The following is a 17,818-nucleotide window of genomic DNA, read 5'->3' as shown; positions in this document are numbered from 1 at the left end:
GAATGACTAGACAAAATGACAAACTACTTGTATTTTAATGTCTTTCTTCAAAAAGGACAAATTTTTTGGATGACATTACAGGATGACAAATCATAAATAATGGAATTCCTGACCAAAAAAATTTTAGGAGCTATAGAATTAATGTTATGATACTGAGTTAACAGTTGTCAACAAGCCTTGGGAAATAGAGCGATTTTATAAAAACTTTTTAACATAGACACAATTACAGTATATAACCTGTTTTCTTTTGTAGTTATGAGTAGTAAACAAATCAAGAAAACAACAGTTTCTGTTGAGTTATATTAATTTTAGGCTTCCCAGGTGGCACCAGTGGTAAAGAATCTGCCTGCCAATTCAGGAGATGCAAGAGACGTGGGTTTGATCCCTGGGTCCAGAAGAACCCCTGAAGGAGAAAATGGTAACCCATTCCAGTATTCTTGGCTGGAGAATTCCATAGACAGGTGGGCTAGTCCATGGGGTCGCAGAGTTGGACATGACTGAGCAACTAAGGGCAACAAAACACTAATTTTAATTGGCCTTTAGCCTACCCTTTGGCATTTTTCCTTAAACCCAAGGCTTTTATTATTTTTAAAGTATTGGCTGAGGAATTTTTAATAGAAAAATTATAATTAACATTATGCTTGGACCTTTGAGTTCATTTCTTTTCCTCAGTTTCACTTTTCCTTGCCTTTCTATGAATGAAGTCTTTATTTCACTAAGATAGGCTTAAGAGCTTACAACCTCTATTATGCTACTTATCTAGGGAATTCCAAGAAATAGCTAATTGCAAGATTCCACAGTATTTTTTTCTCCAAAAGCATGATTTTATTTTGTTCAGGGATAGCCTCTCAAAGTACAAAGTCAGGACATGATAGTGTGTTGTACAGCTCCTGTGTTGGGTGAATATATATTTACAGTTTTTAGATCTTCATCAATCTGCTGATCATTATGTAGCATCCTTATTTGTCTCTTGTCATAGTCCTTAAAGTATTGTGTTTGATATGAATATTGCTACTCCAGCTTTCTTTTGACTTCCATCTGCGTGGAATACCTTATTCTATTCTCTCACTTTCAGTCTGTATGTGTCCCTAGATCTGAAATGGGTCTCTTGTAGACAGCATGTGTACAAGCCTTGTTTTTGTATCCATTCAACCAGACTATGTCTTTTGGTTGGAACATTTAAGGTATATGTATGTTCTGAGCCTTCCCAGTGGCTCAGCGGTAAAGAATCCTCCTGTGATGCAGGAGACGTGGGTTTGATCCCTGGGTTGGAGAGATCCTCTGGAGGAGGGCATGGCAACCCATTCCAGTATTCTTGCCTGGAGAATCCTATGGACAGAGGAGCCTGGCAGGCTACAGTCCATTGGGTCACACAGAGTCGGACACGACTGAAGCGACTTAGCACTCACCAGGTATATGTTTTTAGTGCCATTTCATTAATTGTTTTGGATTTGTTTTTATAGATCTTTTTTCTTCCTTTCCTCTTTTGTCCTCTCGTGATTTGATCATTCAATTTAGTATTGTGTTTGGATTCCTTTTACTTTTTTGTGTGTGTATCCACTGTAGATTTTTGGTTTGCAGTTATCATGAGGTTTTGATACTGTAACAGTCTATACATAAATAGGATTGTTTTAAATTGCTGTTTTTTTAATGTTAATTTATTTACTTCCATACTGGGTCTTTCTTGCTTTGTGCAGGCCTTCTCTAGTTTCAGTGATCTACGGCTACTCTCTAGTCTCAGTGCATGGGCTTCTCACTGAGGTGGCTTCTCTTGTTGCAGAGCACAGGATCTAGGTGCACAGGCTTAGTTGTGGAAAATGAGTCCAGTATCTCCGAGGCATGTGGAATCTTCCCACACCAGGGATCGAACCTGTGTCCCCTGCACTGGCAGGCGGATTCATCAGGGAAGTCCCTGCTGGTGTTTTAATTCTGAATGCATTTCCAGTTATCTTGCATTTGTGCTCTCCTGTTCTCATGACTGCTAACTTCGATACCATATTTGTGTGTGGATGATTTCCTACCTTTATTGCATGTTTGCCTTTACCATTGAGCTTTTCCTTTCATAATTTTCTTATTTCTAGTTGTGGCCTTTTCTGCCTACAGAAGTTCCTTCAGCATTTGTTGCTAAGCTGGAGTCTTCCTTGAGGGCTCACACCAACAAGTACTCCCCCAGAATGACTGCCACAAGTGTTCACATCGAGCCACACCTGCCCCTCGACTGCCTTCACAGGAGACGCTCCAATACTTGCAGGTAAGTGTGGCTTGATCTCATAAGAGAATGAGGTCATTGCTTTTTTCCTCTGGTTGCTATCCACTTGAGGCCCTGTGTGTACCCTCTGAGAGTGGAGTTTCTGTTTTCCTTAGTCTGGTGGAACTCCTGCAATCAAATCCCACTTGTTTTCAAGGCCACAATCTCTGGGGCCTCATTAGCTCATCTTCCTGTTGCCAGACCCCCAAGCTGGGGGGCCTGATGTGGGGCTCAGAACTTTTACTCCTGTGGGAGAACTTCTGTGGTATAACTGTTTTCCATTCCAGTTTGTGGGTCGCCCACCTGGTGTGTATGGGATTTGATTTTATCACGATTGTGCCCCTCCTACGGTCTTCCTGTGGCTTATTTGTCTTTGGACACAGGGTATCTTTCTTGGCAGGCTGTTTTTTTTGTCCATGGTTATTCAGCAGTTAGTTGTGATTTGGGTTTCTGGAAGAAGAGGTGAGCTCACGTCCTTCTGCTCTGCCATCTTCAAACTCAAAGTTCTAGAATCATATTGAAGTTGGTTTGTAGGCACCAAACCAGTTTTCCAGGACCAAAAATGTTCATGCTTTAGATGTGTATGTATAAAAGTTTTATTTCTTCTAGTGTGTGATAGAAGAGATCCAAACATTGAAAAGGTTTAACTTTAGAGGTATTATAGGGCTAACATTTTCAAAGAAAGAAAGAAATTGATAATTTTCAGCATTCTAAAGCAAACCTAGAAGAGAAAGCATTCACTCAGAACAGGCTAATTCCTTCCTTGCATCCTTTTCTGTCAGCAATGACGTGGAACTCTGTGGGCCTTGGATGTGCACTTGGGGGAAGTGGGAGAAAGTGATACTCTCTAGACATCGGACCAGATCTCCTGGTTGAAAAGCAGACGCAACTCACCAGTCATGAAAATTTCCTAATCAGTGTAAAGACCTGATAAAGCGACATTACAAGTGAATGCTCAAATACTTGGTGATTCAGCCCCTTTTGTTTGGTTGGATTCCTGTACTAAGAAAATATTTGAATTCATCAGTGTGGCTTTGGGTTTATGGTTTCTCATTCTTTTCATTGCTCTTAGAATTTCATGAAAATAGCTTAGATCATGTTGCAAACTAATTCTCATAACTGGATAAAGACAAAATTATAACTCATTCATACTATAAATCTGTTCATATTTTTTGCTTTATTCTTTTTACAGTTTTATTGGAGTACAATTGATTTACAGTGTTGTGTTGGTTTCAGGTGTATAGCCAAGTGCATCAGTTATACATATCTAAAAAAGCGGATTTAAGTATTCTTTTTCCACATAGGTCATTAGAGTATTGAGTAGACTTGTGCTATACAGGAGTGTGTATATGTTAATACCAATCTCCCCATGTATACCTCCCCCGTAACCATAAGTTTGCTTTCTACATCTGTGACTCTTCCTGTTTTGTAAATAAGTTCATTTGTGCCATTTTTTTAGACCATGAATTTAAAAATTACTTTTATAACTAGCAGGAAAAATATTTTAACTAGCAAAGAAGAAAAAAAAAAAAACCCTCCCATGCGTTTTTGAAAGGCTGACTTTGCCCTTTGCATAGTGGTATCTCAGAGACAACACTGTACTTTCAGCAAAAATGGAATAAGTTCAAAGAACTCACATAACCCCTTCTAACAAATCACTTAAGCAACTTTTTTTGTGATAAAATGTATATAACCTAAAGTTACTATTTTAACTATTTTTAAAAGTTCAATTCATGGGCATTAAGTACAGACACAATGTTGGGTAATCATCACCACTATCTATTTCTACATCATTTTTCATCATCCCAAACAAACTCTGAACCAATTAAAAAATAATTCCCCAATCCCTCTCAATGTCCCTGCCACAGAAGTAACTTCTGGGGTGTTATCAGGAGACCTGAATACGTACTCTTCTGAAGCAGCAGCTGTGAAAGCCACCAGTTTGGTCTACTGCTTCAGGTCTGCAACTATAGGACCCTAAGAAGGGAAATCCTGTCACTTATCTGGCCTCCCCACTGCCCCATAAATCTTCAAGGGACAAGGCAGTGCCTTATTCATCTTCTTGTTTCAGGGCAAGTATATGGTGAGAGAGACACTCAAACAAAATAAGAAAAACCAGGTTAGTGCTGAGTGTAGGCACCCAGAGGAAATAGTCTCCAGGAGCAATGGCTCTCACACCTCAGCCTCTTTCCACTGGCAGCCTGGACTCCTGAAGTAAGACGCATACCCAGGGAGTGTGTGTGTGTGTGTGACTTCTGAAGGTATAAGCAGCCTAGCTCAGGAAATATTGCCTATTACCTGAGAAATGCAAAGCCCTTTACCAGCAAATGCCTAAAGAGAGAGTTGATCAAAGCCCTGTCAAAGCATCCTGTCAACCAAGGTATTTCCTTTGATGCTTTGAGAGATAAATTTCTAACTGAACATGTTAAAAAGGACAGAGAATCCCCCTTAGGTTTAAGCCACATAATGCAGCAATAAGAAAGCCATGGGGAAGAAGCAGTAATACTGAAGAGATCAAACTTTCAGAAAAGTATTGAAACAGTGAAATAACTCTTTATAGATCTGCAACTCTTCTTCATCATCTATGCTGACAGGAGACAAGACAGATCTGGAGCAAACAAAAATCAACAGGTAATTTTTATCCAGCACACCCTTTATGAGGGGAACCTTGAAGTGGAGAAACTTACACCTTCCCTTCCTGCTTCTGATGCAAGGTGTACAGGCAAGCCAGCCTCCAGACAGGGTAATTTGGAGTGAACTGCTTAACAAGTGGCTGACTTAAAACATGCTAATATCAGTAGCAGAGATAAACAGATTCACAGTTAAAAGTACATCATCAAGCTCAAATTAAGATTATGGGGCTTATTTAAATGTCATGGGGTTGTCAATGTCAAAATGACTTAAAAATGAAACCCAAATTTCTCTTAAATGCTACAATCTGGTTTTAGTTATCTATTTTTTTTCCTCCCATGGGTGATTTCGATTTGGACCTCTTAGGAGGCACCTAACCATCAGATACACAAACTTTTCTTACATCTAACTCATTGTTTTTTTCTTACATCTAACTCATTGTTTACTACCTTCTATGCTAAGAATTGCCCCTGTGAGTGAGTCCAGTCCAACAATGCAAAGCATTCAAAGAATTTTAGAGAATGTTTTTAGGCATAGTGGTCTCTACTAAAGAATTTAATACACTTTTCCTGTTTTGCTGAAACTTCATTGAGGGGGTAATTGTCTATTAAATCTTAACCTGTTAAAGCCTTTAAACCAATAACACAGCAATACTAGGTGATCCTGTTTTTTTCTATGTTTTATTTGTAATGTGAATTCAGCTTATTCCTTTTTCTCCTTTTACTTCAAAAATTATTTTAGCAGGAATAATTGGCTGAAGGGACTAGAAATATAAATAAAGAACTAAAATTTAAAAGTAGATCAAAGCCTAAAGATGTGGAAAGGAGTGTACAGCCATTGGTACGTAGAACAGTGACCTGCAGTGGAGGGAAGCAGGTAGGATCGGGAGGAGCACATGGGATATTGGTAAAGTTCAGTGGCAGGTTCATTAGTTATCTCATTTTTATTCATGGTCTATAACTTATGAACCTTCCACATAGTCTTTTGTATGTACCATATATGCTTGACTAAAAAATCAGTACCTAGAAATTTTACCCAAATTAGGTGTATTAATCAAACTGGTATATTAACTGCTGTAACTTTTGAAAAAATCACACTCTTTCCCTTAAATGGGAAAGGACACAGGTACTGCACTTGGCCAGACCTGGATTTGTCTGCTGCTCCGCAGTCTCCCTGAATGTTTCCTCATGCACAGGTGGATTAGTGTGTCAGAAGTTTAAAAATGGAAACTTTCAGTCATTGGCTTCATTCTAAACTCTAGGAACGATCATTTTTAGGCAATATGACGGTATTTAAAAAGGCAAGTTTCTTGTGGCACACACAAATCTTTCTCTATCCTAACAACTGTACTGCTCATGAGAAATCTCTCACTGAAATAGTAAGGATCAGGCCTCAAATTACTTTTTAAAAAAGGATTATTAAAAAAAAAAGCCACAAAAAGCAGGAAGAAAAAAAGGATTATAATATGTACGATGCTATAGATACATTGAGTTGTATCCTCCCCAAATTCACAGAAGTCCTAACGTTACAGAATATGTACTCGGAAAAAGGATCTTTAAAGAAGCAATTAGGTTAAACTGAGGGCATTAGTACGGACCCTAATCAAATGACTGGTGTCCTTATAGGAAGAGGAAATCTGGACATAGACACAGAGGGGAGACCACGGGAAGGCACAGGGAGCAGGCATTCATCTCGAAGTCAAGGAGGAAGGCCTCCAAAGAGACCAGAACTGTGAGAAATTAAATTTCTATTGTTTAAGCCACCCAGTACTTTGTTATGGCAGTCCTAGCAAGCTAAGACATGTGAAATGTGGGAAATTAACAGTTTTGTATGAAAACCTTTGCTAAGTGATTCCCCAGTTGTTTTCAGCATTCTCGGCTGAAGACTGAATTACAATGAACAAGAGCTGGGAATAAATGAACTTTCCTGTTGGTATGTGCTCTCCCTGTTGAAGTTTAGCTGCTTACCTTTTCTTGGTATGCCCATTTGGCTTCTCATCAGGAGGCAGTTCAATAATGAGCTGACAGGACTGAGCATGATCGAAGTTGTTTGGAGTCTTCGGTGAGCACTGGGTATCCAACATAAATACCTGCACAGGTAGAGAAAGGTACAGTTCAGAGTGCCACCATCCTTGACCTGCCTCTACCAGGGATCAGCTGGATGGATGTTCCTCGGCCAGAGGCGTCCTCTTTCTCCTCATTTTCTCACCTCTAAAATGAGGTCAGTGATGGTTTCCTACTTGGTATGTTTGTTGAATTAAATGAATTAATAAGTGTATTAACACATGCAGAGCACTAGAAGAGTAAATATTCCATAAATGTTAGCTGCTGGCACTAATAGTAATAACACTACTGCTTCTACCACCTGACAAGTCATTACATTCCAAACAGCAAGGACTGACATTTAATATTAAGAGTAAATAAAAAGGGGCTATGTTTGCAAGAGATCTTCTCTGGTTTAGAGGTCTGTTTGGTACATCTATCCTATGCAGGAATGGGAAATTAATTGGGAACTCTCCTTTCAGGACAGCGATGTGGCCATGTTACTCTATTAGATACTGGGAGAAGTGACTTAGAAAATAGTAACCACTGCTTGGATTCTGATCTAAATGATTTCATTTGATGTTATTTAATTCACTTTCACGACTTACCTTTGAAAATGAGTGTTTTTAAAGAACTTTCTCTTTTCAAATTTTGTTGGTGGTGGTTTAGTCGCTAAGTCATGTCCGACTCTTGCTAACCCATGGACTGTAGCCAGCCAGGCTCCTCTGTCCATGGGATTTCCCAGGCAAGAATACTGGAGTGGGTTGCCATTTCCTTCTCCAGGGGATCTTCTGGACCCAGGAATCAAACCCAGGTCTCCTGCATTGCAGGCAGATTCTTTACCAACTGAGATATGAGGGAAGCCCCAAATTTCGTTAAATTATCATAATTGAATATTGGGTACTCCTGCCTGGAAAATCCCATGGATGGAAGAGCCTGGAGGGCTGCAGTCCATGGGGTTGCTGAGGGTCAGACACGACTGAGCTTCTTCACTTTCACTTTTCACTTTCATGCATTGGAGAAGGAAATGGCAACCCACTCCAGTGTTCTTGCCTGGCGAATCCCAGGGATGGGGGAGCCTGGTGGGCTGCTGTCTATGGGGTCACACAGAGTCGGACATGACTGAAGTGACTTAGCAGCAGCAGAAGAAGAGTGAATATGGAAGGAAGGTTTATGCCAGAAGAAGAAAGACATATTAGGAAATGAAAGATTCATTAGCTGTTTTTCTCCATTAATAATCTATTTCAGAACAGGATTCCATTTTCTCGCTATGTGGTAGGATGTGCTTGAAAAGACCATTGGAGGCACATGGATAAATTCTGCATATAGCCAGCCAGGATAGTTTCCTACTTGGAGAAACCACCCCTCTGGAGGCCCACACTCTTGCCTTCCCCTATGGTTCCTGGTCAGACTCACTGCTGAGGGGAGGGATGTGCTCAGCAGATGAAAGGGAAACTGAAGGCGGGAGGTTCTAGTCCCACGTGCTGAGCTGAGGAGCAGACAGACTTGACAAGAGACTTCTCCACTGACAATGTGAACATGACTGAGTTCTTTACATTGATTGATAGGGCATCCTGGGTTATCAGTGTGCTGAGGGGAGATTCTCTTAAGAAGTTAAATAGATTTTGTAGAGAAAGGGAACTTTTGAAGATAAACCCCAATGCACTTCATTTTCCTAGTGCATATGCATTTATAAAAACTGCTTAATATTTTAAACACTTGTATATGTAAATTATCTTCTGCATAGGAAAACACAATTCAAATATGTCTGTTGCTAATTCATGATAGAATTTAGCCCATTTTTGTTCTTCCTCTATTATGAATAGACCTGTTATGAATATACATGAATTAAGGTACACTATTGATGAAAGCCCCATGCAGGGTTTCTTAGAGGCAGATTGACAGGTCACTTAAGTTTTTGAGTGCATATCTGTGGCCCACGATAAAGCTAAGGCCTTCTGTGATTCATTGACCCAACAAACATTTAATAAGTGCCTTCTATCTGCCCTGTTCCAGGACTGCCAAGAAAAATATACAGAATATGTTCTCTGCTCCTGGCTTGGCTTACAACCAATATTTATGAATTCTGCCATGTGTTAGGAAGAAAAAGTCACTGGTACATGGTGATTCCTGCATGGACAAATACATTTTAATTTTACTGAGTTGTTAACATTCAACTCAAATTTATTAAGCTCTATGCTCCTTATGGGAGATACAGGAAAACACAAACAAGTTTGCCATCCTAACTTAAGCACTCATAGTCAAGGATTAACAACAATATTGCAGTAAATATTTATAAGCAGGGCAAGCAAATTATATATGGAGTGCAGAGTCCAGGTGGAAAAGGACCCCATGTGATCAGGACGCTGGAGGATGTAACAAGCTCGAGATGGTGAGAGGACCTTAATGCTGGTGATTGGGTTCAAGTTGTTTCTAGTAAAGATCAGCACTGGTCAGAGCCGGGACGTTTATGTCCCCAAGGGAAAGAAAGGCAGTTTGGTGATGCACAGCCTTTGAGAAGGACCTCCAACAGCATCTCAAGCTTCCTGAGCCCCTGAGATCAAAAGCCCCTGCCCTTACCTGCTGAGCCATGGCTCGGATGCGCCAGTACTCGGCCTCGGCACTCGGGGAGGAGGACGGGGCGGCCACCCTCACCTGGCAGCCTTCGCCGCTGAAGCTCTCGGTGCCACTGTGGAAGCAGCCCAGCAGGTCCTAGGGAGCAACACAGTGGTCGTTTGCTGGGTGCACACAGCTCCAGGCCCGGTCATGGATCTGACACTGCCACAGAGTCTGGGACAAAGTACTGACATGGCTACTTCGTTCTCACCGAGTGAGACCGCCTGCTAGGAGGCAGGCGCCCTGCTCTCGCCTCTGAGTGGCTCACCTTCACCGGCTTGAGTGTGGCCGAGAAGGCGTCCTGCAGGGCACAGCAGGCCAGCCTCCACATCTCCTCCGTGAACACGGGGCCCGCTGTCACGAGGACGTACCTGCCAGGAGGGACAAGTTTTGCATTCAGACGTTTTAATGTCACAAAAGGTAGGCCCTTCCCAGCGAGTGCCTAGATTTAGTCTGCAGTTTCCCTAAGACTTGCTATTTTTTATCTTTGGGTTTTGGGCTCCCACTATTTCCTAACCCACTGGATATAAAAATGGGCCCCCATTACAAACAGGCCAATGTTTAAACTTTAGGTTCTCATGCAAGACTATATATATATATATTCTATACAAATTTTCCCATTCTAGCCCCGTTTTCCACTGCTCCTCTACACATAGCGAAACAAAACCCCCTTGTCACTTGTAATTCTTATCTCTATGTAATTGTTCATGCTATTCCTCTGCTTACAAAGTCACCACCTATCAGAAGCTTGCCCACCTTGGGAGCGCTGACCAAGCATCATTACCAAAGCTCCTGCCAACCGCCCTGCTCCCCAGGCTTCTTGTCCTTCAATTGCCTTTCTAGTTCCCCCTCACCGTTATCACTCTCCCCATGACTCTGCCTGTTCTGTCCTTTAGAACACGTTATATGCTCCCGAAGGGTAGGTATCTTGGTCACGTCACTTTCTGGGCAGTAGAGCACACTGTTTAATGACTTCCACAATATATATTTGCCAATTGAATGAAATGAAGAATTAGTAGCATAGTCATTTTTATTTATAAAAAGTAGATTGCTACCACAAAAGAATTTAATTTTCCTGGACTTCATAATAAAAACTGTAGAGAGTCAGGAAACCTTTTTCTCACCTAATACAGGAGCAGCCTACTCGGGAGATGGTTTCTGTGGGCTTGGCTACACATGCTACCAGTAGCTCAAAGAGGTCCTTCAGCATGGTGTTGATCATGCTCTCATACCTGATGTCTACAGGGAAATCAAAGTGAGACTGCTTTCAATGGTACTGCAAAGGAATGGGCTGAATGGCGAAAGAGGGAAGGCTGAGTGTGAAAACATGCAGAAATATAAAGAAAATAGAACAATGAGAAAAATGGCCATTACAACACAAATTTTCTTGGATTTTTATCTAATTTTGGCTTGTTCCATCCATTTCTGGATATATCAAGATGAAATGCATGAGGCTGACTTTTCAAAGTATATAATTCATCTACTTAAGCAGAATAGAACATATACTATTATACAGATTGAATACTAACTAGTAAAATAGGTTAATTCTTAAAGGGAAAGATAAAATATTCCTTACTGCTGCTAGTTGAATTATTAATATATTTAATTAAATGCTCTTAGTAAACAAAACATCTTGTATTAACTACCACTTCTTGAACCTTTTCAGTTTGGCTTCAGTCTGCATACTGTCCCCAGACTAAAGAAGAATAAGACCTTCCAAAATCACATTCTGTTTTCCACAAAGTCTTTGCGATGCAATACAACCAATTCTCGGTAGAATCTGCAAGGATCCTGAGCTGGACAAAGACCTGACCTGGACAGAAACACTACCCCTAGGGATGTGGTTAGTGGCTACATGTGTTTCTCTTCTCTTTCAGTCGGTGTGTTTTGTGCTTAGTAGAGACCCCATTTCTTATCTTTGCTTTCTGATCCTCCTTTGGGGTCAAGTCCTCATGAGTTTCTCTAATCTCACCTCTTCCTTTATACTTCTGTACAACACCTTTCCCCTATAACCTCTAGGGTGAGCAGCAAGATTTCTCCTGTTTCCACGGCAAGAATCATGAACAAGAATCCATATTTCCCAAATATTACTCCATTGGTACAACAGCTGACAGATTTCTCCTGCCTCTAGCTCCCTCTCCATCTGCTGACGTTGACATATCATCCACCCCACACTTCCAAATCTTTTCCAAAGTGCCACAGACATTAAGACCTCTCTCTTCACCCCTTACCTGTTAAGTAACTTCCTGCCCATAATTTGAGCCTTTCCTAAAACCACTCCCCAGATGCAACAGGATAATGGGATATATCCTTCCCTTACCCCCAGGCTATACAGATATTTCAATTTCTTACATAGCAATACTTGAACTTGCCTTCCCTCTCCTAATGCATAGATATCCTAGACCTTATTAGGTGTTTTATCTTTTGCGTGCGTGCTAAGTTGTATCCAACTCTTTGTGACCCCACGGACTATAAACTGCTCAGCTCCTCTGACCGAGGAGGACAGGCAAGAATACTGGAGTGGATTGCCATGCCTTCCTCCAGGGGATCTTCCTGATCCAGGGTTTGAACCTGTGTTTCATGTTTCCTGCATAAGGCTGGCAATGACCATGTAATTCTATCTTAATAATTTCCAGGACTAAAATCACACACTGGTCTTTACTAGGCACTTTTAGACAACGATGCTGTCTACTAAACGATGACTCAGTATGAGCTGCTCTGGTACCACAGATACCTGAGTGGATAAAGCTCTGAATGTGCTCCACCACCAGCTCACAGGACAGACCAATGGCATGCTTGAAGTTAGCCGAGGCAATGTCCCAGTAAGAATGGTCTTTATGGCTACGGCGAAGCCAAAGAGACATCACAGGAAGGAGAAGGTGAACAACTGCATAGATGCCAAACCCTGGTCCTGAAAAAGCAAAGCCAGTGTCAGAATTGTGACCTTAGCACCTCTCCTGCAACAAAAGGGAAGCTCTCTGCCATCTCATGGCCCTGCCTATCTCTTTTGAAGGAGCTCTCCATTGTCTGAGAAGGATCAGGGAATTTACCACTGACTGGGGAATATATGGTCTTTGGTGACATTTTTCTTGTTTCTGCATGATTTTAATTACACAAGAAATACACAAATATACTCACTACAAATTCAAATAATGCTGATGAAGCTAAAGCATCACTTGATCAATTCCTTAGTCCCCAGACATAAACATATAATACACACATGCATAGGGTTTGTACCCTTTAAACTGTAAGTACATATATTTATATGAAAAGAGGAATATAGTTTTATTACTTTTTATAAATGGGATATTGTAAACCTTGGTCTGTATTATTATTTTGCCCTTAAAGTATGTGTTAGAGATCACTCTTTGTCAGCAAATTTAGATATTCCTCATTTTTATTACTACATTCTGTTCCAAATTACTCAAACTGTATGTACATTAGTTTACTTATCCATTCCCTTACTAATGGACATTTAAGAGGTTTCTATATTTTGCTTTATGAACAATGCAGTAAGAATCTTTGTGGAAATGTTGATAGATTTTTAAAATTCTGATTACAAAAGCAAGGTATGCTTTTTATCATAAATACAGAAAACATGAGAATACAAAGGAAGAAAATATTTTGATGTGTTTCCTTCTAGTACTTTTCGAATGTACATATGTTTGGGTATCTGTATTTATAAATGCTTCACATAAAGTTGAGATTGTGCTACACACTATATATATATTTTAATATAGTGCCTTATAAATATTCATGTCATTAAATACTATTCACAAATATTCAATTTAATGCTTATAGAATATTACATGCTTTTACCATAATATACTTAACCCATTTATGTTGTTCATAATTATTTTGGTATTCAAGATGCTTGAGCTATTTTCATTATGTATAGATTTTTATCTTCATTACTATCAATTTCCTTTAATAGATTTCTAGAAGTAGAATTATTGGGCTACTTCACCCACACTTAGAAGAAAATGGCACTGACCAATAAAATAGATTTCAAATAATGGCATATAATTCATTCTATAAAATATCTGCTTATTCTTAGATAGAAAATCTTTAACTTTTTAATGCATAAGAGTAGTGATAATGGTTTTCCTAAAAATAATTCTGATATGAACTTTGTTATGGACCTTAAAATAGTATCAATTATCAAGTTATCATCAATTTATGTTGAATACAAAGCTCCTCTTATCACTATGGAATTAAACTGGTGGTTTCATTTATAGTTTTATCAGTGAAAACTAAAATTTCTATAAAAGATTTCTTTGATCTTGGGAAAATTTGGCTGATTCAATGTGCATGCTAAGCCCTAACTAACTCATTACAAGAAATAAATTCCCAAGGGCCACTTTCCCCCTGTATTATCAGGGTAATCACTAGATGTCTTTCCCTAAATCTAATCATCAATTCCCCTTATACAATTAAGATATTGCTCTCTATATTATATATACATTTGAGTGGCTGGTTCATATCAGTGGTAGATCTGGTGGGCCTACTGATGGCTCTGGGGCTAAGAGCATGTGTGACCCAGCCAAAGAGGAAGGCTGGAACCATGGAACAGAGAAAGCCAGCTGGCTTAAGGGGACGCTGATACCAGAGCTTTGGCCTAAATACTGTGGGGTTCAACACATTCAACTAACTGGCCACCACCCATTATTTAGAAATGACCTGGTGGGAAACCCATAAATAGTACAAGGACATGTCTTAAGTCACTGAGTCGCAGCCATTAAAAATATATGTATTGAGCATCTGTTATGCTGCCTAGCGTTACAGCAGTGAAACAGACACAGAAATACCTTGCTGGAAAGAGCTGTAGGTATAAAAATGCCCTGAAAAGACAGACATAAAAATACTTACCAGGTGTTTTGGTAACCTCTCTCAACAGCTCAAAGAGCAAATCCAGAGTGGGGGGTTGGTGCTGACGTGGACAGTTGGACACAGCTGCTGTGAGCTGCTCCAAGAGGATGATCCAAACTTCGATCAGACCTGGAAGCCAAAAGCAGACCTCTGTGAAATTCAGCCAAGCAACACATAATCATCACAAGATCACGGTGAACACTATATGTAAAAGGCTTCTGTAAACTGCCTAGCTATAGGGATGTAAGCCGTCACCCTGTAAGGCAGCCTTCAGTGCCTATAAATATGGACAAATTGATTTCCTATTTCTGACAAAGTCAAAGGAAAAGAAATACTGTTCACAGGAGCTGATGATACAAATGATGCATCCTTTTAGTTCCATCACCTTAATCCTTTAAAAATTTATTATAGATATATGTATAAACAAAAAGTTGCCATTTTAATATGTGTGATTCAGTGGTATTACTGCAACCATCATTACCATTAATTTCCAAAACTTTTTCATTACTTCAGTAACTGGTAACAATAACTCTGCATTTTCCCCTTCACTCCAGCCCCTGGCAACCTGTGTCTGGCTTATTTTACTAAGGATAATGTATTCAAGGTACACCCATGTTGTAGCATGCATTATAATCTCATTAATGAATTGTATCCCATTGTATGTACACACCACATTTTGTTTGTCAAGGTACAGAAGTATCTAGAATAGAATATACAAAACAGCTCATTCTACATTTTGTTTTAATACTTCTAATTGTTCAGCAAAAGAAAACTATGAGAAGATCCAGTTTTTAAATATTCCCACTAAAAAAAATACTTCCCTAATTTTGAATATTCCTGTTAATAGGAGGCAAAACCAACGTCATGGACAATAAGTATAAAAAACTAGGTGATAAAAAATTCTCATGAGCCTCAAAATGTAAGCAGGGTGGACAGACTAATTAATAGGTTATGCAGAGGACAGAAAAACATGTCAAACATCACTATAAGGGGTGCAACCAATAAAATCCAAGAGGAAAACTCTACAGGACAAAAACCTCACTCCTTCAACAAGTAAACTTGAAGAGGAAGATCTATAGATTGACAAGGATTTAAGAGATGGAGCAGACAAGCATGTAATGTAGAGCTCACGTGAATTATGAAAATTAACTGATATACTTTAGAAAACTGGCAAATTGGTTGGGTGATGGGTATATGAAGGTTCCTTCTACCATCCTGTCTAGTTTTACATGTGTTTGAAATTTCCATAGGAAAATGGAAAAGCAGTTATTTGCCTTCAGAAACAGGAATACTATCGAAACATATCAATGATAAGGAGTAATTTTTAACACCAACTTAAAGCTTTTATTCTTTTCTCTGATATTTTACATATATAACTTTAAAGCCCTTAATGAATTTATACTGTTGGAAATCTTAGATTGGTGCTTGGCTGAACTTGATCTGTTTTCTTGGGTGGGCGGCCTAGAATAAAAAAAAGATTAGCAATTTGCAAAAATGGGAAGGGAATGCTCACTGTTACTTGTACAAATGGTTTACAACTGTTTTAAAGACTGTATTATAGACAAGCAACTTAAGCTTTTAATTTTCTGGGTTGGAGTTTTAAGATGCTAAGTAAAAATTCTTACCTAATCATTTAAGTGAAAGCTCTATCAGGCAGCACCTAGCCACTTTCCAACATCTACTTGTTTTCTATATTAGATATTTATTCGTTCCTATAATTTTCCTAACAACTAGTCTGAAATTGTAAGGTTTCACTGTTAATGATCCCTATGCAAAACTGGAAAATTTCTAGACATCCCCATAAATGAATTTGCATCTGAAAAATAGAAGAATTAAAAACAGAAAGTAAATTAAAAAATCTTTTTCTCCCAAAAGTCCTTTTACAAGGGTTTGAAACACCTATGCCCAGATATTAGATCCCTAGAAGGATATCATTTCCATTTTTAGGTCTAGAAACAGGACGGAGTAATCTGTATTAGAAGATAGTAAAAGTGAACAAGAGTGAACCAATCTGAAAATTATCCAGTTACTAGTTTGAACTGGAATTCACAGGAAATTACACAGGAACTAATTTGAAACATTCTTTAAACTTATTATTTTAATGAGTCTTCAGCTTCACCCAGTCACAAACTGATTCTTTCTTCTGTAATGGCTTAATTTCCCCAGTCTCTAACCAAATAGTCCTATAGGAAGTAATTATATAATGACTGTGTTTCCTAGAAGGAATTAAAGACAATTATCAGTCATTTTAAGTATCAATGCACCAAATGCAACCATAACCCAATTTGCTAAATTCAAGAGAATTTGGAGTTAGAAATTTTATTTAGTGGAATCTGCAAATCTACACTGGTTTCAGATGGAGTTAGCCATCTAAAAGGGGGGCTTCCGTGATGGCTCAGACAGTAAAGAATCTGCCTGCAATGAAGGAGACCTGGGTTCAATCCCTGGCTCAGGAAGATCCCCTGGAGAAGGGAATGGCATCCCACTGCAGTATTCTTTCCTGGAGAATCCCATGGACAGAGGAGCCTGGTGGGCTACAGTCCACGGGATCACAGAGTCAGAAACGACTGAGCAACTAACACACACACACACACACACACACACACACATCCATCTAAAAAGGATAGGTTTGCTGCTGCGTCACTTCAGTCGTGTCAGACTCTGTGCAACCCCATAGACGGCAGCCCACCAGGTTCCCCCGTCCCTGGGACTCTCCAGGCAAGAGTACTGGAGTGAGGTGCCTGGAGACCCTGATTGTAAAATGTTTTTGAAGAGTCCATGGAAACTTTAGGTAGGCTTGTTCTGTTAGAATTATAAATAATAACAATGTAAGTGGATGGTCATATATGATCTATGAGCTACTGAATTCTTGACTTCAGCTTTTGGGAATACAAACATAGCAAAGAACCCAGTTTAGCTCAATTAACTTACCAGTGTCGTCATCAAAGTCAGACAAGACTGACTCAATTCCATCCTCACTGCTCGCTGACTGCTCCTGAAGTCTTCGGGGCAAGCTAGCAAGTCGCCCACTAAGGAATATTGGCTTCAAGGGCATTTTGTAGATTTTGGCCAACAACTAAATAAAAAAAAAACACCAAACTGCAATTAAATACTGGAAAAAGCTGTACTCTATTAAATCAAAACAAAACTATGCACAGGTAAGAAAAGGTGGAGAGAAAACCAGAAAAGTTCCCAGTCTAGGAAAGTTTTAAACTTGGCTGTGATTTGAAAGCATAAGGCAGCTCACAAGAGGCATTGATCCTGTGAAGCAGATAAAATAAGAGTCAATGGTAACACAAAGCTAGAAGAAGATTCTGTGGATACCTTTTCAGTATCTCAGTGGCATAGGAGTTTTATAGACTCCTATAAACCTGTGAAGGGAACCATGAAACATGTTAAAAATTTTTGCCTG

The 17,818-nt window shown here is 39.5% G+C and overlaps 1 protein-coding gene across 3 annotated transcripts in view; it reads right to left on the bottom strand.

The window, feature by feature from the left end:
* Positions 1-17,818, bottom strand: part of ARFGEF3 (ARFGEF family member 3) — a 174,278-nt gene that overhangs the window by 10,716 nt on the left and 145,744 nt on the right. For all 3 annotated transcript variants that reach the window (XM_070796259.1, XM_070796260.1, XM_070796261.1), the window contains 7 exons: positions 17,338-17,482; positions 14,407-14,535; positions 12,272-12,448; positions 10,662-10,776; positions 9,806-9,908; positions 9,502-9,633; positions 6,847-6,968 (listed from right to left, as the gene is read on the bottom strand). In XM_070796259.1, the coding sequence (XP_070652360.1) occupies positions 6,847-6,968; positions 9,502-9,633; positions 9,806-9,908; positions 10,662-10,776; positions 12,272-12,448; positions 14,407-14,535; positions 17,338-17,482 (923 nt within the window). The remainder of the gene's footprint in view (positions 1-6,846; positions 6,969-9,501; positions 9,634-9,805; positions 9,909-10,661; positions 10,777-12,271; positions 12,449-14,406; positions 14,536-17,337; positions 17,483-17,818) is intronic.

The sequence above is a fragment of the Bos indicus genome, chromosome 9 (genome assembly GCF_029378745.1).
Source record: "Bos indicus isolate NIAB-ARS_2022 breed Sahiwal x Tharparkar chromosome 9, NIAB-ARS_B.indTharparkar_mat_pri_1.0, whole genome shotgun sequence".
Taxonomy (NCBI): domain Eukaryota; kingdom Metazoa; phylum Chordata; class Mammalia; order Artiodactyla; family Bovidae; genus Bos; species Bos indicus.
This window is presented reverse-complemented; position numbering and strand designations above follow the sequence as displayed.